Source organism: Hyla sarda, chromosome 5, assembly GCF_029499605.1.
Source record: "Hyla sarda isolate aHylSar1 chromosome 5, aHylSar1.hap1, whole genome shotgun sequence".
NCBI lineage: Eukaryota > Metazoa > Chordata > Amphibia > Anura > Hylidae > Hyla > Hyla sarda.
In genome coordinates this window covers 351,799,548-351,826,726 of record NC_079193.1, presented here as the reverse complement: position 1 = coordinate 351,826,726, position 27,179 = coordinate 351,799,548, and the positions used below count along the sequence as shown (strand labels likewise).

General features: G+C 43.4%; 1 protein-coding gene across 4 annotated transcripts in view; it reads right to left on the bottom strand.

Annotated features, from left to right (window-relative positions):
- Positions 1 to 1,298: 1,298 nt before the first annotated feature.
- Positions 1,299 to 27,179, bottom strand: part of SLC30A8 (solute carrier family 30 member 8) — a 47,095-nt gene continuing 21,214 nt past the window's right edge. For 2 of the 4 annotated variants that reach the window (XM_056522645.1, XM_056522644.1), the window contains exons 2-8: positions 26,939 to 27,120; positions 23,094 to 23,240; positions 21,128 to 21,281; positions 11,163 to 11,346; positions 8,605 to 8,710; positions 5,636 to 5,770; positions 1,312 to 1,923 (exon numbers count right to left, since the gene is read on the bottom strand). In XM_056522645.1, the coding sequence (XP_056378620.1) occupies positions 1,778 to 1,923; positions 5,636 to 5,770; positions 8,605 to 8,710; positions 11,163 to 11,346; positions 21,128 to 21,281; positions 23,094 to 23,240; positions 26,939 to 27,120 (1,054 nt within the window). In that variant the 3' untranslated portion in view covers positions 1,312 to 1,777. Of the gene's footprint in view, positions 1,924 to 5,635; positions 5,771 to 8,604; positions 8,711 to 11,162; positions 11,347 to 21,127; positions 21,282 to 23,093; positions 23,241 to 26,938; positions 27,123 to 27,179 lie in introns of all 4 variants that reach the window. The other 2 variants (XM_056522642.1, XM_056522641.1) reach the window with 2 other exon arrangements.

The following is a 27,179-nucleotide window of genomic DNA, read 5'->3' as shown; positions in this document are numbered from 1 at the left end:
ATATATATATATATCTTGTATGTAACATATACATATATTTTATATATACTATTATTTTTCATGTATTTATATTTTTATTTGTTTTTCATCCCTTATATATCCGCTGGTTGCTCTCACGACTATATATATAATTTGACCATCCTTCTTTACTATGGCTCAGCACGCCCTTCTGCCAATTTTATTGGTTACAATTGTGTCACCCCCTATGGAGAGCATACCAACTGCTTACATATGCACGTAATTGTAAGACTTTAGTAGTATTTTATACTATTATGTTCACCATACGGCCCTTAATCGTTCCATCTCTATAAGCGTTATATTGCCGTATATTTTGTCTATAACATCATGTTACTATACTATTGTGTTCTTCCTATTACCCGCACTTTGCATTGCCTCTTATATATCCCTTCTACATTTTTGTCCCATATACCATTTCTTTATCTCGCACACACTCTTGTTTCCAGCGTTATGAGCTGGTACTTTCATCTTGCATTCCCCCATGCAGTATATTCAGTGCAGTACATGCACAGCTGCTGCACTGCACCCTGCACAGTCAGTTTATTACGACACTGCTGCCGGGCAGCTGTCAGTGATCGCTGGCGTCACATACCGTTCACAATTGTTGATGTCGGCTCTTACAGTCAGCGCTGACACCACTGACAGTCTCTCTTTCTCCTGCCAAGGTTTCCCTCCTGATGATTGGACATCATCATCGGTAGTCACATCGGTCATTGGACATCGGTAATCACGCGTTCTTAGCGAAGTGTCCGTGACTACACTTCTTTCCGCTAAGCAGAGGTTTTCACAAGCGCATCAGCACATTCCTATGCGCTTCTCCTGATGTCAGTATTGTTTACATCTTAAATCCGGATGTTCTCAGCAACAGCCCAAATGTTGCCACCACTGGCCCAATGTTTAACTCTATTTTTTTATTTCAATCCTACTGATTATTAATATACTATTCCTGCATCCTCATACTTCTTATTATAACTAAGTGAATTTTTACTACTGATGTCAAATTTTTACTGTTTTAACTGTACATCATGTGATGAGTGTTTGCTCAGGCCCCTCCCACTGGGGTGTTGGCACCTTTTTTGTACTTATTTAAAGTCTGACTGTATCAACTGTATGTATACTGATCTGAAGAAGGGGGTGGCTCCCCCGAAACGCGTAATCTCCTTTTATTTGTTTTCTTTAAATAAGTGTTTTGTACTCCTGCAAATCTGGTTTTGGTTTGTTACATCCAACTTGGAACCAGCAGCGGCTTTTCAAGGTCTTTTTGTCACTCTATTACAAGTCTTCATCTAGGACTGGTTCTCCCTCTCTGGCGACCTCAGGCTTAGCACCGGTTCCAGCTTCAACTGTAACCCCAAGTGTGGGTTGATACACAAGTTTTTATTTGCTCTAAGGTGAGCAGCCACTACCTAGGGGGTCACACGCCCCCTGCCCTATTTGCTCTGATTACTCAATGGTATCACACGAGGCGACCCCTCCGGTCTCTCCCTTTTTTTTCTCTCTCATATAAGCAGGACATCAAGTAGGCTGCATCAAGCTAGTTTCCTTTTTCATCATTTAAGTGACCAGAAGGTGGCAGTGTATATGGCTACCGTTTCGTTTCAATATGTCTGAACATCTTTCCATCATGCCAGTTAGAAGGGAATAATTATTTGTAATGTGGGTTGTAGTCAATTTCCAATTCTTATATATTTTATTAAGTTCATTTTGCAGAATACTGATCTTCTAGCATCTGAACCATAGTTAAGCCTGAAGACTTGGCTTATTCGCCTGGCTCACAGCAAAACATACACTCCGGATTCTGTTCTTCGACTGGTTCAACTTGAATGGTGACTGAATGGAAGGGGAAGTTGTCAAATATGTTCCTGGTAACTTCCTTTAAAATTCGAACAGATTCTTCAGAGGCATCTTAAAAAAAATTATAAATAGCAAAGATTAATAATACATATGGTAAAGAGGGTTTTGTAGGTGACTAAGAACTGTCATTAAGACGAACCATTTAAAAAAACAATCTCTGTATGCATAAATCAGGAATCTGTCACAGCATCACCTGCACTAACCTCTTTGTGTAGGCTTGTAGTTTGGGTGACACTGATGACAATGGTACTTATCGTTTTCCGATCCATGCCTCCATACTGCCGATATTCTCGCTATTTTTAATATGCTAGTGAAGGAGCTTGGTGCACTGTGAAGTCCGGCTTGTCCTTGTGCTGAGCCTCCTCCTCGGCTGCAGAATAAAGCTCCACAGGAGACATGAAGTAAAATATCTCTGCTCACAAGAGAAATTTCATAGTGGAGGACAGGGGTCTAAATGCAGAGTGCAGCACCGTTCTGTAGCGGAGGAGGCATTTACTATGAAGAATAAATCCGGACATCACTGTGACACCCGGGGGCTTGAGCACGCCCCTGGGAGAACAAGCTCCTTCAATAGCATATTAGGGAAATCGGGAATATCTGTGGAACAGGGGCACACATCTGAAAACAGTAAGCACCATTGTCATCATGCCTGCACCAACAAGTGTGGGTGATGCTGATGCCCCACACAAGAAATGCCAGGAATGCCCCAAAAAGAATTAATTTTGGGCAGGATTTACATAACTCTTGTCCACTTTGCATTTTAGTTCTTAGGATTGTTCCAGCGAAATTGGAACTATTGTCAAGTTGGCGGTATGATATCCTAATAGAGTTCTGCTAGTGGGCACAATTACAACAACCAAACTGCCGGTTCCTAATAGGATGGGAAGGCCATAAAAATGTAAAGAAGTTTTTTTGGCCTAGTAGAGTCACAGGTTGTCTCCTGATCTTTTGTCAGTACTTCTGATGACTGACTGAGAAGGATCATGGAGTCACAAATAATATCCCACAATGCTTCTTAGTCAATCAGCAGAACTGACAGCTGTCACTGGCGCTTTGAGGGCTGTAAAGTGGGTGTAAATGTACTTGGAATTAAGTATATTTCTATTTTTGATCATTCTCAAAAATATCGATTTTCTCTAGCAGTCCTAAGAAAAGGTAATAAGATCCTTCTGCATGACCTGAGCCACCTTTGTTCTAAGTTTCAGAAACTTTTTAGACAGTTTTTTGTCATAACTGAAATGGGGTTTGGCCTCGGTAAAGGAGGGCGTAGATTAAGATGAGATAAAAATTCTATAACTGCCTAGTCTAAAAGTGCCCATACACTTTAGACTCTTTAGGCCAACGGCTGTCCGGGCATACAGGGAGTTGTAGTTTTGCAATAACTAGAGGGCAACAGTTTGGAGACCACTGCCTTAGACTAAAGTCCAAGAAGATGTTGGTTCGGTCGACTGTCTAACGTGTATGGCGGCCCACCGACTCTCCACCGACTGGATGATGTTGGTGAAGATCATGTAAAATTTTGGGCATGTAGAATTTTTTATCCTGTTATTCTGGGAGGGATAAGCAGGTGCCAGAGCTGGGCCATCTGGCTAGGTCAGTAGCAAAAAGGAGTATTAAGATCAATTCTTAAGCTGTTTTCACATCAGTCTTTAAGGCTGTATGTCGGGTTTAGTCACATCCTTATCGCTCCCCCACTTTAACTGTTATCAGAGGAGACATAAAGGAGAGTTCTAGCCAAAACTAACTTATCCTCAGGATAGAGGAAAAGTAGCTGATCGCGGAGGGTCTGAATGCTGGGAACCCCTGCAATCTCTGGAATGGGACCCAGCACCAGTGAGGAGCACTGCAAACAGCATGCGCTCCATTTATTTCTACAGGAGCGCTGAGTACAGCATCTTCAGTGCTCCCATAGAACTTAATGGAGTACGTGCGGTCTACCGGTAGACTACACATGCACCTCATTGTCAGCCCTCCCCGTGATCAGTGGATGTGGGATAAGTTAGTTTTGTGGATCCTGTGGATCAAGTTCTCCTTTAAAAAGTCCCCATACACATTACATGGTTGGCCCAACCCACTAAAATCTTTGGGTTTAGCCAAAATGTAACTAATAAATATAACCAATTAAAGGTGGGTTTTGACGAAGGTGTGGGTAAGGAGCCGCACGGGTTCATCCTTTATACCTTTCTTTGGTCTTTTCTTTTTCTCTACTATATATTATTGTTATTTTTCTTCTATCTTTTATTTGATTCGATTAGTGGATGTTTTCTTCAATATTTCTCATACTTCTCACTATCATGGTACACTCCACAGCCACATGAATGGAAAGGACAACATAAGATTCCAAGTTATACTATCCTCTCCTTTGACTGGAGCGTACGACTCAGGATAGTTGGAAAATATTAAGCACAAAGGTTATCTAGAGAGGGAAATTTTATTTTGTTTATATACCATATGATAATCACTCTGTGTTCAACATCATTTCTATCATTTGCATAGCTTGGAGACACTTTACTGATGCTGGCTTACTTATATACGTGTCTCAGATATGCGGATATGCTTTATTGATGTTTTGTATCAGATGGACATGTGAAGATGGGAATTAATGAGAACTGTCACCAATTTGTATTTTCTCTGTTTTCCTGGTCCTACGTTTCTGCTTGTTTTCTAATTGTTAATGGAACTATTTCTTGTGTTGTTCTTATTCTTTTTTCCTTTGGAAAAATAAAGGGGGGGGATCATACTTTCCTTCTGCTGTTGGTACGAACTGTCTGCTCTGTTGTCTTCATTGTCACAATTACTGCCTAGTGCACATCCTGTAAGGGTTTTCTTGTTTGTGCTGTACACTCTAGCTGGGAATTCAGCCAGTTCTATCTCTCTGCATTGTTTTATTGAATGAGTCTAGTACTACAGCTCCACATTATTTCTTTAAATGGGCATTACTTTTTTACATATTGTACATCTTCGAAAAACATTAACCTTTCTAATATACTTCATAAAAAATGTTATCTCCATTTTATAGAAATCATCACTTAAAAAAAAGATCACCAGGGATCCCAATACCATTCAGAACACATCCTGTCTGGCTGCAGCATCAACTTTGTCCCAGCTGAAGTGAGTAAGGGCGGGACTAACACTCCTCTGTGCTTACTCCTGTCCTATCAGACTCCTGTCTAAAAACAGAGAGGAGGGGTTACAGAGCAGCCTGCAGTGATTGGAGGAAGAGACCCAGCACAGGACAGCAGACTCAAGGAGGAATTGAATGCATGTTGAGTGAAGGCGGGCTCAGTGCTTGTCTCGGACATGCCCCTTCCTGAGCAGTGGTTGTCAGAATGAGTGAGCAGCAGAACAGAGGAATAAAAAAAATAAAAAAGACTAAAAGCACATTATGATGTCTGACGTAACTGCATTGCTATTCCTTGCTTAAAACACTCCAATAAAGTATACTTTCTCATTGTATCGGACGTTGTTCTAGAAGTCGCCTTTTCAGACTCCGTAAAGCCTCTTATGTACAGTGTATATGAGTGATGACTTGCCGGTGACAGACATTTTGCAGTGGCAGACAGGTCACTCAGAACCTAAGCCATTGTATTTGCTGATAGAAAAATCTCATAGCTGAGCGGCCGGTCTCAGCAGTAAAGCACATTGTGATAAAAGCTGTTGAAGGGTTGAATGACAGGTAAAGCATTGGTATAAAAGCGCAAAAAAAATGACTTTATTGGCCAACAATTGAACTTCTGTTCCATGCACACATACATTTACTGACCTGTGGCAACGTGAACTGAGACGATGACTTGGTTCATTGTTAAAGCCATGAGATGGAGGCTGTGTACCGATTTAACCCCATTCACCGCGAGAATACTCTGCTTTACAGCGCCATAATTAATCCCCCGGGGGACTCCTATAGGGCAGAATGATGTCTCATAAGATACTTAGTGATAATAACACTTATAATGGAACTTAATGCTAGTTACCTGTTCAGAAGAGTTTTACAAGTGTAGCAAACACCATGAAAGACATAGGATCGAATAGAAAGTTACAGTATCTAGTTGATGTCTTAAAGGGGTACTCCACCCATAGACATCTTATCCCCTATTCAAAGGATAGGGGATAAGATGTTTGATCATGGGGATCTGGCTGCTGGAGACCCCCGTGATCTCTGCTGCGAAACCCAAGACATCCGGTGCATGGAGCGAACTTCGCTCCATGTCGAAAGACTGGCAATACAGGGTGGAGGCTCACGATGTCACGGGCACACCCGCTCGTGATGTCACGGCCACACCCCCTCAATGCAAGTCTACAGGAGGGGGCTTGACGGCCATCACGCCCCTTCCCATAGACTTGCATTGAGTAGGCGTGGCCACGACGTCACGAGCGCGGCATGGCCGTGACTTCACGAGCTTCCGGCACTGCACTCGGCGCTCTGAACGAATGCCAGGTGAGGCAGGGAGATCGCGGGGGTCCCCAGCGGCTGGACCCTCGCGATCAGACATCTTATCCAAAGGATAGGGGATATGATGTCTAGGGGCGGAGTACCCCTTTAAGGGATGGGTGACATGTAGTGCATCAGCTGCATATTTGACGCTGCGGATGCGCTACTGCCTGTCTCGAGAGTGTGCCTCCAGCTGTGCCCGTGTGTTCTGCTCGCAGCAACAATCCGCCGCCACGAGCAGACACAGAGAAAGCTGCGTCGTGCATGCACATGCATAGTGTACTCCAGACATTGCGGCCGCTCTTGGCCTAGCTCAGGCAGCAGGGGAAGCGGCCATCATGTCTGGAGAACTGTGCATCCGCATGTGAATCGCAGCTCCCTCAATGTCTGCTTGTAGCGGCGGATTGCTGCGGCGAGCAGGACTCCCAGGAACAGCTGGAGGCACACTCTAAAGACAAGCAGTAGCGCATCCGCAGCAACAAATACGCAGTGGATGTGCAACATGTGACCCCACCCTTAATGTTATTTCCACTATATATGGTTTAACCCAGTGGTCCTCCAGATGTTGCAAAACTTCAACTCCCAGCATGCCCGGAGAGCCAACGGTTTTGCAACATCTGGAGGGCCACAGTTTGAGACCACTGGTTTAACCCCTTCATGAGAAAGCCATTTTTCATTTTGTTTCTCATCTCCTCCTAAGAGCCATAACTCTTTCAATTTCCCATAGGAATTTTCCATATGCTTGCTTTATGTGGGTTTCATGTTACCACAAAATCTATGGCAAAATAAAAAAATTTTTTGTGGGGGCGGTAAAATCTTTGGCATGGCGGCTCTGCATAGTTACAGTACAGGCGCAGGATTTTCAGATCAACTGGTGCCTGAAAGTTAAACAGATTTGTAAATGACTTCTATTAAAAAATCTTGATCCTTCGAGTACTTATGAGATGCTGTAAAAAACAGAAATTTGTGAATTTCTTTTCTGTCTGACCACAGTGCTCTCTGCTGACACCTCTGTCCATGTCAGGAACTGCCCAGAGCAGGAGAGGTTGTCAGGCTGGAAAGAACTTCCCAAATTTCTCTGTACTATATCTGTAGTATACAGCAGCTGATAAGTACTAGAAGGGTTAAGATTTTTAAATAGAAGTGATTTACAAATCTGTTTAACTTTCTTGCACCAGTTGATTTGAAAACATTTTTTTTCCACCCGAGTAACCCTTTAAAACATCAAAGGAGATTTATCAAAACCTGTGCAGGGGAAAAGTTGACCAGTTGCCCATAGCAACCAATCAGATCACTTCTTTCATTTTTCAGAGGTCTTTTTTAAGAAATGAAAGAAGCGATCTGATTGGTTGATATAGGCACTAGCCAATTTTTCCTCTGTACACTTGTTGAGAAATCTCCTTTATAGTGTCTGATCGCGGGGATCTCCAGAACGGGGCCTTTCTCTTACCTCGCTCCGGCCCTCTCCTTTCGAGATTAAAGGAGTACTCTGTGCCTAGACATCTTATCCCCAATCCAAAGGATATGGGATAAGATGTCTAATCGCGGGGGACCCCTGCGATCTCCCTGCTGCACATTCGTTTAGAGCGTCAGGTGCAGCGCCGGAGGCTCGTGACGTTATGACTGCGCCCCCTCAATGCATGTCTATGGGATGGCCGTCATGCCCCCCTTCCATTGATTTGCATTGAGGGGGCATGGCCGTGACGTCACGAGCCTCAGCCCCGCATTGCCAGTCATCCCGCATGGAGCAAAGTTTGCTCCATGCACCGGATGTCTGGGATGCCACAGCCAAGATCGCGGGGGTCCCCACCGGTGGTCCCCTGCAATCACACATCTTATTCCTAAGACGTCTAGGGGCAGAGTACCTCTTTATCTGGTTTCAAGAGTGAGGGCCCGTTCCACCAATTACAAGCTGAGGCGGGAAATCACTGCAGCTGGGGATTGGTAGAGTGGGAAGTTACTCCTGACACCTATTCTGTGGATGGGAAATAATTTTATACATTTTAAAAATACTTTTGACAGAGTCATGTGAAATGTTTTAAAAGGGTTATCCAGGAATAGAAAATTAGAGCTAATTTCTTTCAAAAACAGCTCCATGTCTGTCCCCAGGTTGGGTGTGGTATTACAAGTTAACTCCCCTCATTTCAACTGAACAGAACTGCAGAACCACATCCAACCTGGAGACAGACAGGGATTGGGTTTTGAAAGAAATTAGCTCAGTTTTTGTATTCCTGGATAAGACCTTTAATCTTTACATATCTCTCCCAAGAGTGGTATGTAAAGATATTTTCACCATCACTTACCTTCCATTAACACAAGCAGAATATCTCGTAGAACAGTAATCGTTGTGGCCAGCACAAAAATGGAGAATATAAACGTGCAAATTGGGTCGGCTATCTTGTACTGTGGCTAAAATGGAAAATTACTATTGTTACGATTGTTATTCACACATATCATTCTAAAACTATTACATTTAAATAAAAATTTAAAATAAAATTCAGCAAAAGAAGGTGCCTCTACCCCCTGACCTAGCCCACATCAACATAATGTTCTTCTGTTTTCTTCATGTCATCTGCTGTCTACTATCATGGTTACAAAAATCACTGTTTGCAGGCATACAGTAGCCCTAGACACTTTCTGCATGATATTTTATTATTCAGAAGCCTGCAAACAATAACGAGAGACATTAGACATCATGGCTACAGGTGAGAATTCATATGAATAACAATGGTTTTTACTGGAGTTGTCCTTTAACAAAAAATTATCTGAAAGTAAAGCAGGAAGCCGATCCCCAGTGCAGAAACTTTAGAATCTGCAGTAGAGGATTGAAAGGCATTGCTTTTTATGAATAAATAGTTGCTTTTGCATGGCTGACTTAAAGGGGTACTTCGCCCCTAGACATCTTATCCCCTATCCAAAGGATCTTGGCTGCGGCATCCTAGACATCCTAGACATCACAAGCGGGACGCGGCCATGATGTCACGAGCCTTCGGTGTTGCACCCAGCGTTGCACCCAGACAAATCAGGTGCCTCCTCCAGAAAGTCCACACTGTGCCTGATAGGTAAATCAAGGTTTTTTTCTTATTTCTGACCATCCATTAAGTCCTAGGAAGCTGTCCCTTGTGTAAATACTTGTGTTCTTACTATGTGAACAGTGCTGCCTCCTGAATGTAATCCTCCCTCGTTCTCTAATCAGTGATCTTACAAGGAGCCACCAATCTTATCATCAGCAGCAGTTTAAAGGGGTACTCAGCATTTGTAACATTTTGTTCTGAATGCTGGGGCAGTGGAGTACCCCTTTAATGCTTAAATCAGTGATGCTGTTGTGATGTAAATCCTTCCTTGCTATGATCCTGTTGCTCACACAGCACTTACAGAGCAATAAATATCTGCTCCCCTCACAAATTCGCGAATTCGCAAATATTACGAATATATTCGCTATATGTTCAAAATTATATGTTCAAGAATATTCATTTTTCCGCAAATGCGCATTTGTGAATATTAGACATGTGCAATTCGTTTCGGAACGAATACTAAACTTAACGAATTTTCCCGTTTTCGGGTGTTCGTTACAATCCGAATGCACAAAAAAAAATCGAATATTTCCGAAAAAGAATATGAATACGAATATACAGTTAACGAATGCATTCGTTAAGTAACGCATAATGAATAATGCATGTTAACAAATAACGAATGCATTTGTTATGAGTAAACCGAATGTAAGGAATGAATTAGATTCTTTTCATTGGGTTTACCTGAGGAAAACTTGCCTTCCTACACAGAGAAAACTGCAAAAAAAAGGTGAAAACAACAAGAATCCTAAGGTAACACCTGCTATTTATTACAAAAGAGGATCAGCAAGTGAAACTAATGTGCATTTCGTTTAGTAACGAATGCTAAACTTAATGAATTTTACAGATATAACGAAAGATCCGAATTAACGAATGCATTCGATGTTATTAACGAATGCATCCGAAAACGAAAGAAATTGCCGCGGATGCATCCGAAAAACGAATATGACGAATGCACAGCATTCCGAATATTCACAGAACCGAAAATTTTAAAAAAAATGAAAACGAACAAAACGAAAAAAACAAAATTTTTGGTTCTGCACATGTCTAGTGAATATTCGCATGTGCGCATATTCGCATATGTGAATATTCGCATATTCCTTCTTTTTCACTTGTGGGCTAATTAGAATGATGCAAATACACTTGTCAGAGGTTATTAACAAAATCCCTAGCAACCAATAGTAAAGTTGCCCACCCCCTCACTGTTTTCTTCCTTGAATACGCGAATATGCAAATATTCGCAAATGAGAATATTCGCATATGTGAATATGAGAATATAACCAATACGTGAAATTCGTGAATATAGGACGAATATTCGTCTATATATTCGCGAAGTATCGCAAATTCGAATATGGCCAATGCCGCTCATCACTAGTAGTGTGCTATAAATCATTCCCCTGCATAATTCACTTTTAAAAGCACAATCTCTTGACATAGTAGTTGCTGTCCTGTAATTGGCCAGACAAGTAAGGGAAAGAAAAGCCAGATGTGAGTACTACTAGCAAACAGAATTAGCTATGCATCAAGGAGGAGATTCTCCTGGGCTCAATCACAGCAGTGAGAGTCCTGAAATCACATTGCCTGTATTCTTAGGGGTTACTCTAATAAAACAATGCAGGTTTTTAAAATTCTTTTGAAAGTGCAGGTACACTTTGATGTAAAACTATAAAAACATGCGTCTACGTCAATGACCCCTGGTTCCTGAGAGGTTGTTTCCTTCTCCCTGTATCCCTATAGTGAACACACAGTATGCTGCCAATTCCTTTCATAAGAAGATATTATGAACTGACCTTGAAGTATATGATGAGGGCGCTGATGAGTACACTAATACTCTGAAACAGGTCTCCAATGACATGGATGAAGGCGGCACGTATACTGGCATTAGTCTGAGGCTGGTAATCGGGTGCCATATGTTGGTGTTGACCTCCTGAGTGACTGTGACCATGTCCTGTATTATGCAGGACCAGAGCCAAGCTGTCAAGTCAAAACAAGGAGAAGCAGTCATGAGTAGAACACCAGGAAATGTTATGGGCTCCGTGTTCAGGATCGACTTGAATAGAAGTTTTATAGACAATTTGAAAAGTTAACCTGAACATGTGAACTCTAGTCAGAACACATCCTCTCTACATATATTTTATTTCCTTATTTTCTGTCCAGTTTCAAACATTTTTAACAAATTCAGAATAAAGTGCAGTATATGAGGACAAATGCAAATACATATGCCTGAATCAAATGCAGCATGCAGTCTATCAGCAGCCAGACACCCCTGTGATGTCACAGCCCTATAAAATCGGCAGCCTTCTTGCAGCCAGTCACTTAAGCCTTTTATTGCAAAGAGATAGAGAGGGACAGACAACGCTGTGTGTTGCACAGAAAAGCATTTTTACAGCAGCAATTCCCCTACCAGTCACTACAGCGTTCTATTACAGAGAGGGACAGAGAGCAGTGTGTTGCGCAGAACAGCAGCGATTCACCTCAAACCCAAATTCTGCCTAGAAGCACTGATAGGGAAGGGAGTGAGTTTGAGAGAGAAAGTGCAATTTTGGGTGTAGTACACAGCGACTATGTGCTGCAGCACTGGTGTGTACTGCTGGTGTTGTACACAAATACTATTTTAAGTGTAATGGAGCGCATTGTCCTCCCCTCATAAGTGCATACCACATACGTTCATCTAAGTGGTGTACTATTTTGTTCCTGTTAAAGTCTTAAGGGTATAGATGCTGTGAAAGGCCAGGCAAAAGTACACACCAGCTGGTGTTGTACACAAATACGGTTTTAAGCGTAGTGAAGTGTATTGTACTCCCCTCATATACGCACTAACTATGTAAGGCAGAGAAGTGCCAGGGTGTGCACAGAGGAGTGGCAGAGGCCTAAATTCATCAGGCAGAGGTCGCAGCAGACTAGGGGGAGTGCCAGCAGGAGTCGCAGCGAGAGGGCTGAGCTCCCGGTATCAGCTAGTGGTCATGTCTCGACCAGCAACCCATCTGAAATCGTTGGGTTAACAGGGTCATCCACTTCATCACAAGTGACATCTGACACCCCTCAGTCAACAGTCGGTGGGTTCCTCAGACACAACCCTCAGTTGGCATGGCCCGGAAGCAGTCCCTGTCATCCCATTGCCTCTGTCCTATGCTGTTCCCTCCCACACAGAAGTATCTTATGCTTTGGGTTCAGCTCCACTATTTAGTGAGGATTATCTAGAGGACAGTCAGCAGCTACTGCCCAGCCAAGAAGTGGAGAAGACATCCGCCACTTCCTCCACTAGAAGGGCAAGTAGTGATCAGGAGAGTGGTGTGGGAGGTGGTGTTGCAAGCGTTCAGGCTCTTGAAGCAGACACTGTTGAGGAACCTGAAGAGGACATCAGTGACGTGCAGACACAACTCGATGATGATGAAGCCGATCGCACTAGGGAGCCGGGTGCAGAAGGGGCTTCATCATCATCATCAGGAGAAGGGGGTTGAAGGTTGCCCGTGAGGCAGCAGCTGAGCCAGCAAGGTGGTAGCATGGTTGTCAGTCAGCATGGTGGCAGAAGTGGAAAGTCTGGAGCCAAACGTGCCCGGGGTAGACCACCTGCTTCGCAGCAGCCTACCTTCCCGGGAGGTAATGAAACAGGGGTTCCTGGAGACGGCGGCAGTAGCAGTCAATCAGTGCGGACTGTTGGTGGGAAAATCAGCTACTAGGCGGCATGGCAGTTTTTCATTAAGCATCCGGAGGAGGTTAACATGGCCACATGCAAGATATGTCGGCAGAAGGTGAAGCGTGGCCAGGGTCCCAGTGTTGGCACCACGGCCCTGCGTCAACATGTCCAGCGTCACTATAAAGCAGCCTGGGAGAACCGTGGCTCCGATGTGGTGGTCAAGCCTGCTGCATCACCCAGTGGCACGCCGCTCCCTGTTTCAGCCAGCCAAGGCTCCACAACCTCAGCCGAAGGGAGCTGTGTGTCATACCTATCTTCTGTCACTCCAGATGCTCCTCCTACTTCGAGTCAGTAATTCCACCAACAATCCATCGGCGAAGCCTTGTCCCAGAGACAACAGTATGCGCCCACTCATCCAATGGTGCAGAAGCTGAATGTGCTCCTGTGCAAGTTGCTGGTGCTGCAGTCCCTCCCTTTTCAAATGGTGGACTCTGCACCTTTCAGAGCACTGATGGCTTGTGCCGAGCCGAGGTGGAGAGTCCCAAGCCGTCATTTCTTTGAGAAGAAGGCAGTACCAGCCATGCACAATTTTGTGAAACAGAAGATGGGCCAGTCCTTGAGCTTATCGATGTGTACCAAAGTGCACGGCAGCGCCGACGTGTGGAGCTGTAACTTAGGTCAGGGACAATACATGTCCTTTACATCCTACTGGGTCATACTGTTGTAATGGCCTTGTTTATTGTATTGTAAAAATTCTTGAAAAATTCAATAAAAACCATTTGAACCTACTGGGTGAATGTGGTTCCTGCACAGCCACAACAGCAACTTGGACAGGTCACGCCACTTTTGCCTCCACGCTCTCAGGCCATTGGTCCTGTGACAGACAGTGTGCGACTCCGCCTCCTTATCCTCCACCATGTCCTCAGCCTCCACTGCATGGACAAGTCTCAGTGCCCCTCCAGCATACCATGTGGGCAGGGCACGGTGGTAGATGCTGTTCTTCACATGGTTTGCTTTGGTGAACGGAGTCATACAGGGGAGGAACTCCTAAAAGTCATTCATGAAGAAATAAAATCATACTCCACGAAAACTGGAAATGAGAACCATGGTGACCGACAACGAGAAGAGCATCTTGTCTGCGCTGCGATAAGGAAGCATGAGCCATGCGCCCTGCATGGCACACATGTTCAATCTGGTTGTCAAGCGGTTTCTGAAGTGTTTCCCCATGTGCAAGGCCTCCTAACAATGGGAAGGAAACTTTGCATGCACTTCAGCCATTCGTACACCGCAAAGCACACCCTCCTTGAGCCACCCACACAGTAACCAATCCGTATTTCCACCTGAAAACCCTGGGAAATAGCAGTGTGTGTAGGTGGAAATAGGGAGAGGTTCCTGTGTGGGGCCACCCTTTTTAGGGTGAGTAACACTTGCAAAGAAGGGAATTAATAATGGGAGAGTAGGGCCTTACAGGGGAAGTTTTTACCCCCACCGGTTACAATGAAGTTGTTCCCTTCCACCTTTTATAGGTCTTTGCATCACATTAATACTTGGTGGTGTAGGTGGCACATGGTGTTTTTTGCACAACTTTCCTTTTTGTTTAATTTAAGAAAAAATTCCATATATAAAAGTCCATATATTTTATCCTAAGCATATTATGAAAAGTTAAGTTTTACATAATGCATATCCTCAATACTTTCTTGTGTACACTAAAACTTTTAGAAAAGAGACCGTTTTCTTCTGACTACCTGCCTCAGCTACTATTCTGATCCTGCCACCTGCCTGATGCCACACATCTGATGCCAAGTTCTCCTTTTTTCACCCATCTTCGTCACCGGGTACTGGTATTGCCACACACCGCACCACTCTGTCACCGGGTCACTTTCAGTACTCATGATGCTGCTGCTGCCACCTCCAAGCTGTCTCATTCTGCCACCATATGTTCTCCTAATGCTGATGCCAGCTTCAAGCTGTCTCATACTGCCACCATATATTCACCTCATGCTGCTGCCACCTCCAGGCTGCATCATTCAGCCACTATATGGTCTCCTCATGCTGCCGCCAACTCGAGGCTGTGTCATTAACCCCTTAAGGACCTAGGGCGTACATGTACGCCCTGGCTCCCTGGGACTTAAGGACAGTACACCCTGGCTCCCTGAGACTTAAGGACAGAGTGCATATCTGTACTCCCGTGGGAATTTCGGTCCCCGCCGGGTGCCAGGCGGGGACCGGAGCAGGATGCCTGCTGAAATAATTCAGCAGGCATCCTGTGACAATGCCTGGGGACCCTGCCCCCCCATGTTGGCTATTTGCGCCGATTCCGGGCTGATACGGTCTCTGGTGACCCGATAGCCTGGAAAATAGGGATGATCGGAGCTGTCAGAGACTGACCAGCCAATCGCAGGGCAGGGGCCGGGGTGAGAGTTCAGATCCCCCGCTCTGCCCGCCCCGGTCTGGGCAGAGCGGGGGAAGATGGCGGCGGGGGCCGTTGATGCAGGGGGACCGGCGGCAGGTACCTTGGGAGCATGCGGGGACAGGGACTGGCAAGTGGAGCAGGCAACGGGAAGGACCGGCAGGCAAGTGGAGGTAGCGACGGTCTCTGAGGCAGCAGTGAAGATCGCTGTAAAGTGATCTTTACTGCTGCTTCTAGGACTTTCAAAATTACAACTCTCAGCATGCTCAGACAGCCTTTGGCTGTCTGGGCATGCTGGGAGTTGTAGTTTTACAACATCGGGAAGGGCACAGATTGGAGACCACTATACAGTGGTGTCCAAACTGTAGCCCTCCAGATGTTGCAACACTTCAACTCCAAGCATGCCCAGATTGTCCAGGCAGATGTCCAGGCCAGCCCTTCAGATGTTGCCGAACTACAACTCCCAGCATGCCTGGGCAGTCTGAGCATGCTTGGAGTTGAGGTTTTGCAACATCTGGAGGGGTACAGTGGTCTCCAAACTGTTTTCCTCCAGTTGTTGCATAACTACAACTCCCAACATGCCCTTTGGCTGTTTGGGCATGCTGGGAGTAGTATTTTTGCTATAACTGGAGGCACACTGGTTTCCTACATTGTCTGTTTCCTAACTCAGTGTTTCCCAACCAGTGTGCCTCCAGCTGTTGCATAACTACAATTCCCAGCATGCCCTTCTACTGTCACTGCATGCTGAGAGTTGTAGTTTTTGCAAAAGCTGAAGGCATACTGGAGAGTTTGTTACCTAACACTGAGAGTGTGTTACCTAACTCAGTGTTGCAAACTACAACTCCCAGCATACACTGATAGACCGTACATGCTGGGAGTTGTAGTTTTGCAACCGCTGGAGGCACATTGGTTGGGAAACACTGATTTAAGTAACAAACTCAGTGTGTTGCAACTAGTGTGCCTCCAGCTGTTGCATAACTACAACCCACAGCATGCACGGACAGCCAAAGGGCATGTTGGGAGATGTAGTTTTGCAATAGCTGGAGGTTTGGGTACATTCACATGGGCGGGTTTACAGTGAGTTTCTCGCTGCAAGTTTGAGATGCAGCAAATTTTCCGCTGCAGCTCAAACTCCCAGCGGAATACTCGCTGTAAACCCGCCCATGTGAATGTACCCTAAAAACACTACACTACACTGCACTACACTACACAAAATAAAAAGTCAAAAACACTACATATACACATACCCCTACACAGTCCCCCCCACCCAATAAAAATGAAAAATGTCTTGTACAGCACTGTTTCCAAAATGGAGCCTCCAGCTGTTGCAAATTAACAACTCCCAGTATTGCCGGACAGCCATTGACTGTTCAAGCATGCTGGGAGTTTAGAAACAGCTGGAGGTACCCTGTTTGGGAATCACTGGCGTAAAATACCCCTATGTCCTACCCAATGCAAATCCCTAATTTAGGCCTCAAATGCGCATGGTGCTCTCTCACTTCGGAGCCCTGTCGTATTTCAAGGCAACAGTTTAGGGACACATATGGGGTATTACTCGAGAGAAATTGCCTAACAAATTTGGGGGGGGGGGCTTTCATCCTTTCACCCCTTATGAAATGGTAAAGTTGGGGTCTACTCAAGCATGTTATTGTAAAAAAAGTAATTTTTTACACTAACAACCTGGTGTTGCTCCATACTTTTCATTTTTACAAGAGGTAAAAGGGGAAAAAAGACCCCAAAAATTTGTAACACAATTTCCCCTGAGTATGGAAATACCCAATATGTGAACGTAAAATGCTCTGCGGGCGCACAACAAGGCTCAAGAGTGAGAACGGCATGTACATTTGAGGTATTTGTACAGGGGTAGATGATCATTACAGCAGTTCTGACATAAACAGCAAAAAAACACCCACATGTGACCCCATTTTGGAAACTACACCCCTCACGGAACATAACAAGGGGTATAGTGAGCCTTCGAAGAGTTTTCATTAAAGTTGGACGTGAAACTTAAAGTTTTTTATTTTTTCACTAAAATGCTGGTGTTATCTTAAATTTTTCATTTTCACAAGGGGTAATAGGAAAAAAGTCCCCCCATAATTTGTAACCCCATCTCTGCTGAGTATATAAATACCCCATGTATGAATGTAAAGTTCTCTGCTGGCGCACTACAGGGCTCAGAATAAAAGGAGCGCCATTGGGCTTTTGGAGAGAGAATTTGGCTGGAATTGAAGGCCACGTGTGTTTACAATGGCCCCATGGTGCCAGAACTCTGGAACCCCCCCCCCCCATATGTGACCCCATTTTGGAAATTACACCCCTCATGTAATGTAATATAGAGTGCAGTGAGCATTTACACCCCACAGGTGCCTGACAGATTTTTTGAACAGTGGTCCATGAAAATGAAACATTTTATTTTTCATTTGCTTAGCCCATTGTTAAAAAAGTCTGTCAAACACCAATGGGGTGTAAATGCTCACTTCACTCCATATTACATTCTGTGAGGGATGTAGTTTCCAAAATAGGGTCACATGTGGGGTGGGTCCATTGTTCTGGTAGCACGGGGGCTTTGTAAACGCACATGGACAAACAAATTCTTGTAAACGCAAATTCATTCCAAAACAAATTCTCTCTCCAAAAGCCCAATGGCGCTCCTTTTCTTCTGAACATTGTAGTGCACCCATAGAGCAATTTACATCCACACATGGGGTGCATTTTCTCCTATAACCTCTTGTAAAAATGGTAAATTCGGGGGGCGCGGGGGGGGGGGATTTTAGTGAAATGCACCTGTAGGGTGTTAAGGCTCAATGTACCCCCTGTTATGTTTCTTGAGGGGTGTAGTTTCCAAAATAGTAGGCCATGTGGGATTTATTTTTTGCTGGCCTGGCACCATAGGGGCTTCCTAAATGCGACATGCCCCCCAAAAACCATTGCAGCAAAATTTGCTTTCCAAGAGCCAAATGTGACTCATTCTCTTCTGAGCATTGTAGCATCCGCAGAGCACTTGACGTCCACACATGGGGTATTTCCATACTCAGAAGAGATGGGGTTACAAATTTTGGGGGACATTTTTTCCTATTACCCCTTGTAAAAATGTAAAATTTGGGGAAAACCATAATTTTAGTGAAAAAAAATTATTCATTTACACATCCAACTTTAACGAAAAGTCGGCAAACACCTGTGGGGTGTTAAGGCTCACTGGACCCCTTGTTACGTTCCATGAGGGGCGCAGTTTCCATAACAGTATTTCATTCTTTTTTTTTTTTTTTTTGCTGTTCTGGCACCATAGGGGCTTCCTAAATGTGACATGCCCCCCAAAAACCATTTCAGAAAAACTCACTCTCTGTGCAAAAAATGCCGAGTCCTTGCGGTGAAAATGGGTTGGGTCCTTAAGGGGTTAAGCCACGATATGGTCTCCACATGCTGCCCAAACTCCAGGCTGTGTCATTAAGCCACTATATAGTCTCCTCATGCTGCCACTAACTCCAGGCTGTGTCATTCAGCCACTATATGGTCTTCTCATTCTGCCGCCAACTCCAGGCTGTGCCATGCAGCCACTATATGATCTCCTGAAGCTGTGGCCACCTCCAGGCTGTGTCATTAAGTCACTATATAGTCTCCTCATGCTGCCGCCAACTCCAGGCTGTGCCATTCAGCCACTATATGGTCTCCTCATGCTACCGCCACCTCCCCGCTGTGTCAATCAGCCACTATATAGTCTACTCATGCTGCTGCCACCTCTGGTCACTCTCCTTTTCTGGGTCATCGGGTCCCACATGACCCAGATGACCCCGAATAACCACAGATCGCCGGTTTGTCTCAGGACCCCCCTCAGTGATATGCCGGGATGCCTACTGAACGATCTCAGCAAGCATCCCAGTCCGGTCCCTGCCCGGTAAGTGGCGGGGACCAGAGAGACACAGGGCGTACCTGTATGCCCTGAGTCCTTAAGGACTCGGGAAAGGGGGCGTACGGGTATGCCCTGCATCCTTAAGGGGTTAAAAAATGGAAGGATTCCACCCAAGGAGGGGGATAAAAAATAATGTGTCACTCCAGTGTAACAATTACAGCCCAAAAGAAATTAACACATCAGGCACATATAAAATGCATATCCCAAAATGAGTAAAGTGCAATAGATGTAAATGTAAACAATTACATGGCAAAGTTAGCTACAACGATATATAGGCACTATACTTAACCATACTCAAAGTCACTGGGCAAATGGACATCGGAGCGACATCACCCCTCCGGAGCGACACCACCCCGCCGGAGAGACACCACCCCACCGGAGCGACACCACTTCATCTTTACAATAGAAGTGTTAGCTTTCATTTTAATCCTCTCTGAGATAAAAATGTGATGATGGCTGAGAAGTGATTTCTGCAAAACAGGAATGGTCAGCCTTTATGAAGCTTAGTGACCAGTGGTGGTGTGAATGGTGGATCCTTTATTATCTATATAAAGATGTAATCTTTGATTGTAATCTAAATCGTGATAATAATGTAATGACTACTGAAAAGTATTCTCTGCAGAATCGGAATGGTCAGCCTTTCATGAAGCAGTAGTAGAGTAGATGAGCTGTGACCATCACCTATTGTGAAAGGTGAATCCTGTATTATCTACACAGGTGTTAACTTTCACTGTAATGCCTCTCTGTAAGATGACATTAAAATGACCTCTGAAAACTGATCTCTACGAAACAGGAAATGTCATTCTATAATGAGACTCAGAGTGAAACTGCAAGATTTCAGGAATATGGGTAAATTAGAAAAACAACATAAAAAGCTCCAAATAAATAATATTTGATGGTGAGTAACATAACTGTATTTTTAAAACTCAATTTGTATTCAGATTTTTTAATACAATAAAAAATATAAAATACTGAATGTAAATGTGTTAAGTCAGATAGCTTTGTTGACTTAAAGGGGTGCTCCCGTGGAAAACTTTTTTTTTTTTTTTTTTTTAAATCAACTGGTGCCAGAAAGTTAAACAGATTTGTAATTTACTTCTATTAAAAAATCTTAATCCTTCCAGTACTTATTAGCTGCTGAATACTACAGAGGAAATGGTTTTCTTTTTGGAACACAGAGCTCTCTGCGGACATCATGACCACAGTGCTCTCTGCTGACATCTCTGTCCATTTTAAGAATTGTCCAGCGTAGGAGAAAATCCCCATAGCAAACACATGCTGCTCTGGACAGTTCCTAAAATGGACAGAGATGTCAGCAGAGAGCACTGTGCTCGTGATGTCAGCAGATAGCTCTGTGTTCCAAAAAGAAAACCCTTTTCCTCTGTAGTATTCAGCAGATAATAAGTACTGGAAGGATTGAGATTTTTTTTTTAATAGAAGTAATTTACAAATCTGTTTAATTTTCTGACACCAGTTGATTTAAAAAAAAAAAAAAAACAGTTTTCCACGGGAGTACCCCTTTAAATACTTTAGAAAAAGAATATATATATTAGACATGTATACTGAAGGTAAATAAATGTATTCAAAATAATAAAGGATATTTTTACTCTCAGTGTAAAATTGTTTATGCAGTATATGAATAAATTAGAATTCAGTCTATAGAAAAGACAATGTAATAAAAAATTGTATTCTGTGATCATTAAATGTCTCAGTTTTGTGCTATTTATTTTTATTACAATTTTTGTATACTACAAAAAAGGAAAAACTACCAACAAATCAGTAACATAATAACACAACTCACACTATATTGGCGCCTAATGCACAGACAGATGTCATGAGCATCACGGCGCCGTCAATGGTGTAATCCGGATGGAGGATTCTTTCACAAGCCAGATAGACCAACACTCCCGTCACCACCCATATGGTGACCATAGAAAGCAAGGCACCAACAATTTCTAAAAAGATATAGAAAAAAATAAAATGCTGTGTTGGAAAAATTCTCCAAGCTCCAAGAAAAATTCATATTACGAGAGATATTTCATTTGCTGATATTGGGCATTTTTCAGATAATACAAGAGAAAAGCTGGTTGACTCCTTCATAATTTGCTTAAAGGGCCGTAACATAAATGTATCAATTGCTTTAGATATTGGTGGTCTTCTAAACATACACTAAACCTAGGTAATAAAGAAACAATTTTGTGGGAATATGGCACTAATATTCAATATTGTTTGAAGGAATCAGTTTCCAAAGGGGTAGGCAGGGGAGTAACTATAGAGGGTGCAGAATTAGCAGTTCCAATGGGGCCCTGGTGCCTAAGGGGTCCCCAAAGCACATCGGCCCCATGAGAGACCAGTACTATAAATGGAACATGGGGCCCTATTGGAGATTTTTCATTGAGGCTCAGAAGCTACAAGTTACTCCTCTCGGGGTAGGGCTTAGTCTTATTGGGTTAAAGTGTTTTTGCCGCCTATCATTCTTCACCCAAACACAAAAACACAAAATAATGCGTCTACGGTGCAGTATCGGGCACAGCCATGACTGTATATATGTATGTTCTGTGCCGCGATAAACAACTTAGTTACTGCAACACTCCATTTAGAGTTGTAGCATCGCGGTCAGGCGGTGGGAGAACGGGGAGGCTGAGATGTTACGGGGGGAATCAGACATCAGGGCCACAGCCGTATCGCACCCTTTGGTGCTTCGTCAGCCCCCTGAAACTGGTGAGCTGCCCCGTAATTCTTTTTCTTATGTGTTCAGTTATTCACTTGCCTTATCTCAGCGTGAAGCACCACCTACACTGATCTTTGGACTTATAGCATTAAATCAGCAGCATATGCTTACATTTTAGGAAGGAATCATAGCATAGCCGGATATCTTTTTCTGTTACTCTATAGTGGAACAACTCCATTTAGATTATTTGTAGGGGCACCGGGAGTTGGACCTCTACCAATATTATTTTGTTGACTTCTCTCAAAGGATCTGTCCAGTGATATATATATATTATTATTATTATTATTATTATTTTTTTTTTTTTTAAGGTGTCCATGTCCATGTTTTTTTCTCTATTTGAGTTTGACTTTAAAAAAAAAAACCCCGTTGAAGTGAGGGCCGCCTGGGAGGCAGCCTGCTGGATCAGAAACCTTCCCCCACTGCATTGCGTGCAAAGTTATTTTCCGAGACTATTATAATGAAACCTAAAAGCCTGTAAGGCGGTACAAATGATCTTTTAAAATAATCAGGTTGACAAAAAAAGGGAAACTGCCCGATCCCCCACTGTTGCTTTGCCCATGTCCATGTTTTTTTCTCTATTTGAGTTTGACTTTAAAAAAAAAAAACCTCACTGATTAGACTATCCTGATGCTCACTGAAGCGGCTGAGTGGGTATTTCCCTAAGTCGAGAGAGGATCAGGTAGCTGTGATCACAAGGATCCAACAAGTGTTGGCAAAGCAACAGTGGGGGATCGGGCAGTTTCCCTTTTTTTGTCAACCTGATTATTTTAAAAGATCATTTTTACCGCCTTACAGGCTTTTAGGTTTCATTATAATAGTCTCGGAAAATAACTTTGCACGCAATTCAGTTGGGGAAGGTCGGCACCCTAGCAATCCGCAATTGATGGCTTTTCCTGAGGATTGGACATCACTCACTTCTGCCTGATAAATCCTCTTAGGAAGGCAGCCTAGACCCCAGTTCTATTCCAGTTGGGATTTTATTAACATTTCTAGAAAAAAAACATTTCCCACAGAACATTGACTTCAAATTTTTTACCTGCTCTGTACCAGCCGTAGGTGAGTCTTTTTGTTGCTGGTTTTGATGACAACCACAGGGAGCAAAGACTGATTAACAAACTAGAAAGATCAACAAAAAGGTGAGCGGCGTCAGCTACCACGGCCAGGCTTCCTGCAATGTAACCACCTAAAGAAAAAGTAGACAAACTGCACTTTATTAATAAGCAATAAAAATGTCAACCTACAGAGTAAGAGTAGACTGGACCTGTGGACAATATTGGTCAACAGTTAAAGGGGTACTACGGTGGAAAACTTTTATTTATTTATTTATTTTTCATCAACTGGTGCCAGAAAGTTAAACAGATTTGTAAATGACTTCTATTAAAAAATCTTAATCCTTCCAGTACTTATTAGCTGCTGAATACTACAGAGGAAATTGTTTTCTTTTTAGAACACAGAGCTCTCTGCTGACATCATGACCACAGTGCTCTCTGCTGACATCTCTGTCTATTTTAAGAACTGTCCAGAGTAGGAGAAAATCCCCATAGAAAACATATGCTGCTCTGGACAGTTCCTAAAATGGACAGAGATGTCAGCAGAGAGCACTGTGGTCATGATGTCAGCAGAGAGCTTGTGTTCTAAAAAGAAAATAATTTCCTCTGTGGTATTAATTAAGATGTTTTAATAGAAGTAATTTACAAATCTGTTTAACTTTCTGGCACCAGTTGATTTAAAAAAAAAAAAAAGTTTTCCACTGGAGTACCCCTTTAATGAATAGGTATGTATTACACATAATACATACCTATTCATTTGTTGAGGCTAAAGATGGTATCAAATACCTAGGGATTCAGCTTTCTAAGGCTCCTCTAGGTCTAGAACAAGCTAACATGAATCCCATAGTTAATACCATTAAAGAGGCCCTGTCTAGTAAGATGCTAAAACCAATAAGCCCGACTATTAGTTCTACTCTGTCAGTGTGGAAATATGCGACCACCAAGCGCCTTCTAAATCTTATTTGTTTTTCAGAGACTCCAATAGCAGCGCTCCAACTTTTACTCATAGACACAGATCTTAAAGGGGTACTCCACTGCTCAGTGTTTGGAACAAACCGTTCCGAATGCTGGAGCTGGAGCCGGCGCCGGGAGCTTGTGATGTCATAGCCCCGCCCTCTCATGACATCACATCCCACCCCCTCGATGCAAGTCTATGGGAGGGGGCGTGACGACTGTCACGCCCCCTCCCATAGACTTGCATCGAGGGGGCGGGCGTGATGTCATGAGGGGGCGAGGCTATGACATTACGAGCTCCCGGCGCCGACTCCAGCATTCGGAATGGTTTGTTCACATCGCTGATCAGCGGAGCACCCCTTTAAATATTGGGAAAATAAAGGAATATATTCATTGTCAGATATTTCTCACGGTACAACTTTTTGTTCTTTTGAGGAAATTCGATTTACCGTCACATGATTTTTTTAAATATTTGCAAATAAGGCACTTGGTGGCTGCTATACACTGGCAGAAATCACCCTATGGGAAATATTTCATAAACAAAGATAATAGTAAGCGACGTATATCAACGACATATTCCTGCATGGCAAAATCGGAGTGTTGTGCTCTTCCTTTGTTATTTCTCCTGGAAATGTAAGGGTTAATTCATACTATGAAATCTCCACCAGATAATGCGGGCGGAGATTCTATCTGTATCTGGCCCCAGCAGAACAGGCCAGCACTAGGGACATTTGGAAATGTTCCATCTCCATAGATGGCAATGCATTTCTGAGTGGATTCTGCCAAAGGAATGAACATCTTAAAGGGGTACTCTACTGGAAAACATTTACTTTTAAATCAACTGCTGCCAGAAAGTCAGATTTTTAAATTACTTCTATTTAAAAATGTTAATCCTCTCAGTACTTATCAGCTGCTGTATGTTCCACAGGAAGTTCTTTTCTTTTTGAATTTCCTTTCTGTCTGACCACAGTGCTCTCTGCTGACACCTCTGTCCATTTTAGGAACTGTCCAGAATAGGAGCAAATCCCCATAGCAAACTTATCTTGCTCTGGACAGTTCCCTACATGGACAGAGATGTCAGCAGAGAGCACTGTGGTCAGACAGATAGGAAATTCAAAAAGAAAAGAACTTCCTGTGGATCATACAGCAGCTGATAAGTACTGAAAGGATTAAAGGGGTTATCCAGAATTTTATATATATATATCACTTGAGAATGCTGGCGTGAGGCCGGCGAAACGTCGCTTTTGTACCTCATGGAATAAAAAGCACTTTGCACTTGAATTTTGGTGTGCTGCATATTACTACGTTTATCATTAAGGAACCAGTGGACCGTGGCTCCAGCATGCGTGCACCCTACCTACATCTTTTTCATTACCTCGATGTGCTGCTTATTTTGGGATTTTTATATATATATATATATATATATATATATATATATATATAAAGTTAAACAGATTTGTAAATTACTTCTATTAAAAAATCTTAATCCTTTCAGTACTTATGAGCTTCTGGAGTTAAGGTTGTTATTTTCTGTCTAAGTGCTCTCTGATGACACGTGTCTCGGGAACTGCCCAGTTTATAAGAGGTTTTCTAAGGGGATTTGCTTCTAAATTGGGCGGTTCCCGAGACACGTGTCATCAGAGAGCACTTAGACAGAAAATAACAACCTTAACTTCAGAATCTCATAAGTACTGAAAGGATTAAGATTTTTTTAATAGAAGTAATTTACAATTCTGTTTAACTTTCAGGAGCCAGTTGATTTATAAAAAAAAAAAGTTTTTTCCTGGATAACCCCTTTAATATTTTTAAATAGAAGCAATTTACAAATCTGTATAACTTTCTGGCACTAGTTGATTTAAAAGAAAATGTTTTCCAGCAGAGTACCCCTTTAATCCTTTTTACAGAGTCTGGGATATGGAATTTTCATGGCTGAATATCCACCATGGAAATTCCATTGTGTGAATAGTGCAGCAGAATCCTACTAAAAACAATGCACCAGATTTAACGCAGTGGAATTTCAGAGCAGAATTCCGTTCAGAAAATACGTAGTGTGAATTGGCCCTGACGGAATTTTATGCAGTGATGCGAATTCCGCCATAAGAATTCACGTCAATTCTTTAAGCAGAGGTTGAAATAGGATTTTCCCTGGAAGATGTTTCTCCCAAGGAAATTCCACCGTGTGCACAGTTCAGCAGAATTCCATTAAATACATTGGGAATTTCAAATAAAAATTTTCAGTTGGATTTTGCTTGGAAATGCTGTCGTGTTAAAGGGGTATTCCGGCCATAGACATCTTATCCCCGATTCAAAGGATAGGGCATTAGATATCTAATCACAGGGGGACCCCAGCGATCTCCGTGCAGCACCCGCATTCTATGACCGGCTGCACTCCAGTCTCCGAAACCTCTGTGTTTCCGGGACTGGAGATGTGACGTCATGCCACGCCTGCCACGCCCCCTCCATTCATGTCCAACCACGGGCAGGCGGCGTGTGACGTCCCGCCTCCGCCCCCGTGTGACGTCACGCTCCGCCCCTCAATGCAAGCCTATGGGAGGGGGCTTGACAGCTGTCACACCCCCTCCCATAGGCTTGCATTGAGGGGCAGAGCATGACGTCACACGGGGGCGGAGGAGTGACGTCACACGCCGCCTGCCCCGTGGTCACCGGTAATCAGACCCAGAGCAAACATGCTCCGGGGACTGATTTTTACTGGGGTGCTGCGTGCAAGATCATGGGGGTCCCCAGCGGCAGGACCCCCACGATCAGGCATCTTATCCCCTATCCTTTGGATAGGGGATAAGATGTCTAAGCGCCGGAGTACCCCTTTAAGTTCCGTTCCATCCCTAGAATATAACAGTGTACACTTTATGAATGTTACCTGCAATTTCTGCTACAATAAACGCCAGGCAAATGGCTGCTGCAATGCAGAGTTTCTTTTTGGCCATGTTTTGTTCTTTCTGTCTGGCATCGTACGCCTTTGTATTATTGTTGTGGCAGTGGTATGGGTTAATGGACTCTTCTTCTTGATGTTTTTCCTTATTATAGTTACTTTGTTCTGCACTAAATAGAAAATAAAAACATAAATTGTAAAAAAAAAAAAAAAAAAACCTGCAGAAAAT